We start from the raw sequence: 2,990 nt of genomic DNA, 5'->3' as shown, positions 1-2,990 counted from the left end.
TGAGTTTATAGGCATAAAAAAAATAGCACAAATCTTAAAAGAATAAAATAAATAAATAAGATCTATCAAAATTTAAAAAAACAGCAACTTTGCTTTGCAAAAGTCAGTGTTAAGAGAAAGAAAGGACAATTTACAAATTGAAAATAAATAACTGCAAATCCCATATCTACTAAGGGTTTTGTAATTAAAATATGCAAAGAACTCTCCAAAATCAATAAGAAGAAAACAATCTTACCACAAAAGGGAAATTTATTTGAATAGGCACTTTACCAAGAAGATGTATATATGACAAATAAGCATATGAAAAGATGCAAAAGCAGTATTTTTTATAAGGGGAGTACAAATTACTACCACAATGATAGATCACTACACACCTATTCATATTAAAAAACAAAAGAAAAAAACAAATAAGAAATTTGACTATATTAAGCATTGTCCATGATGCTGAGGAACTATAATTTTCATACACTACTGGTCAGAAGGAAAGATGGAACAGTTGCTTTGGAAGACACTTAGGAAGTATTTTGGAAAGTTGAATAAATATCTACCACCAATCTAGCAACTCCATTCCTGGCTGTTACCCAAGACCAAATATTGGCTTAGTACTTTCCAGTTTAAAATGCATGCTATTTATATTGTGAGAGATCAAGATTTGGCAACCCTGAAATCTATCTCTTTACCTTGATTGTTTTCTCTGAGGGACATTTGACCTCCCCCACTAACTGCCTAAAGAATTTGACATGGTGGATCCTTCCTGGAATAGATCTTCTATCATGATGGCTGTAAAGATAATGTAGGATAGAGGTTATAATAGGAAAGGCACCAACAAGCCCATCTTATCGGAAGTTCTGTCTCTCTGGCCACATTCTCTGGATGGCCCTGCAAGGAGTTGCCAGACCAACATTTACATTTATAAGGGAAATCTCCATTTATAAAAGTATCTCCCTCTCTGTTTTGGGAAAAGGGGGGATGGCCTCATTTCTAGAGGCTTATCAATGTGGAAGGTGAGGCCTTAAATCTGCATAATAACCTTACTCTTGTTTACTGTGCTTTAGTGGTAATCTCTTGTAACTGACTCCCCCCACCCCCAAAATCCTCCTTTGTCATTGGCTGAACATGGTATTTAAGACGAGAATTTCCGCTATTGTGTTGAGAAAACGCAGTGTCCCTGCTTTCTCCCATGTATACATGTTATTAAACTTGGTATTATTTTCTCCTGCTAACCTGTCTTGTTAATTATTTGGCCAGCCATAAGAACCTTAAGGAAAAGGGCTGAGGGAGATTCTCTCTCTTCCCCCGACAATATTATATAGAAGGATCTAAGAGGTAAAATATTGTGAGGGTCAGAAAAGGTATAAATCTGGTACAGGACAGAGATGTATGAAAATAGAGAAGAAAAATATAGAATATAGAGAAAAAGTAAAACTAAAATAATTGCACAAAGGTAAATAATTTAGAGGGGTGCTAAACAATGTGTGGTGTGCAAAAAAGTTCTCATTCTACTCAGTTTGTTAAGTTTCTGTTAGTTCAATTTTATGTTCTGCAAAGTTCAATTGCTTTAACTAGTTCATTTCCTTTGGGGTCTTATGACCCTTTGGGGTTAGTGAAAGGAACGGCTATGGTACCCAAGAGAAAAATTACCCATGCATTTCACATTTTCCTGAGGATGCTGCCAGCTGTGAAAGCAGTACACATCTGCGATCATACATTATCTTCCTTTAGAAACAAATAAAGATTCCCAGCAGTCTAACCCCAAATCCAAATCCCATGTGCCTGTTAACATTATTGTTTCTGCATAAAACTCCTTAGTCTTCTGGCATTCCTAGTCACTAGCACTGGAGAATCTATTTCTAAATGATGGTTTTTTGCCCCAAAATATGAAGAATCAGGTCTCTTTTTTGCTGAGTTTTTAATAATAAAAGAAATTGTATTATATTATATTTTATTTTCTTCTCAAAAGCAGACAAACAGAACTAGAAATTAGGGGGATCATAAACTGATCTAATTTGCAACATCTCTCTAGAAGTATTTTTAGACCTGTATTAATGTCTGCTATCCCTACCTCAACCATCAATAGTTCTAGATTTGTTCTCACTGGTTTTCCTGGCTTGGAGGTTGAATATCTCTGGCTCTCCATCCCTTTCTCCTCCATCTATGCTATGATTTTCCTGGGAAACTGCATGGTGCTCCATGTGATCCAAACTGAGTCAAGCCTACACCAGCCCATGTTCTACTTCCTGGCCATGCTGGCTTTCACAGACCTGTGCATGGGACTGTCCACCATATATACTGTGCTGGGAATCTTGTGGGGATTTATTCAAGACATCAGCCTGGATTCCTGCATTGCCCAATCCTATTTCATCCATGGTCTGTCCTTCGTGGAGTCCTCTGTCCTCCTCTCTATGGCTTTTGACCGTTACATTGCCATTTGCAACCCACTACACTACTCCTCCATCCTAACTAGTGACAAAATCATGAAAATTGGAGTGACCGTCTTATGTAGGAGTTCTTTACTCATACCTCCAGTCATCATTCACCTAAAGTTCTTAAATTATTGTCGTCCCCACGTCCTTTCTCACTCTTTCTGTCTGCATCAAGACTTAATTCGAATGGCCTGTTCAGACATCCGCTTCAATAGCATCTATGGTCTGGCCCTGGTGATCAGCAACCTGTTGTTGGATGCAGTCCTCATACTTATCTCCTATATCATGATCTTGCATTCAGTCTTAGCTATTGCATCACGAGAGGAGAGAATCAAGTCCTTGCAGACCTGTGTTTCTCACATCTGTGCTGTTTTGGTTTTCTACATTCCGATCATTGGTCTGACCATGGTGCATCGCTTTGGAAGACATCTCTCACCATTGGTTCATGTCCTCATGGGCAACATCTATATCCTTTTTCCACCATTGATGAACCCCATTATTTATAGTATCAAGACTCAGCAAATACGAAAGAGAATCCAGAGATTGTTCTACGTGAAAGGAGTGTAA

At 37.9% G+C, this 2,990-nt stretch overlaps 1 protein-coding gene across 1 annotated transcript; it reads left to right on the top strand.

The window, feature by feature from the left end:
* Window positions 1-2,045: 2,045 nt before the first annotated feature.
* On the top strand, window positions 2,046-2,990 carry LOC131408737 (olfactory receptor 51V1-like). The gene has a single exon (XM_058545780.1). The coding sequence runs from the start codon at window positions 2,046-2,048 to the stop codon at window positions 2,988-2,990; it is 945 nt and encodes a 314-aa protein (XP_058401763.1).

The sequence above is a fragment of the Diceros bicornis genome, chromosome 7 (genome assembly GCF_020826845.1).
Source record: "Diceros bicornis minor isolate mBicDic1 chromosome 7, mDicBic1.mat.cur, whole genome shotgun sequence".
Lineage (NCBI taxonomy): Eukaryota > Metazoa > Chordata > Mammalia > Perissodactyla > Rhinocerotidae > Diceros > Diceros bicornis.
This window is presented reverse-complemented; position numbering and strand designations above follow the sequence as displayed.

Coding starts and splice junctions, on each gene's coding strand:
- LOC131408737 (XM_058545780.1), top strand. CDS start 2,046: ATGTCTGCTATCCCTACCTCAACCATCAATAGTTCTAGATTTGTTCTC.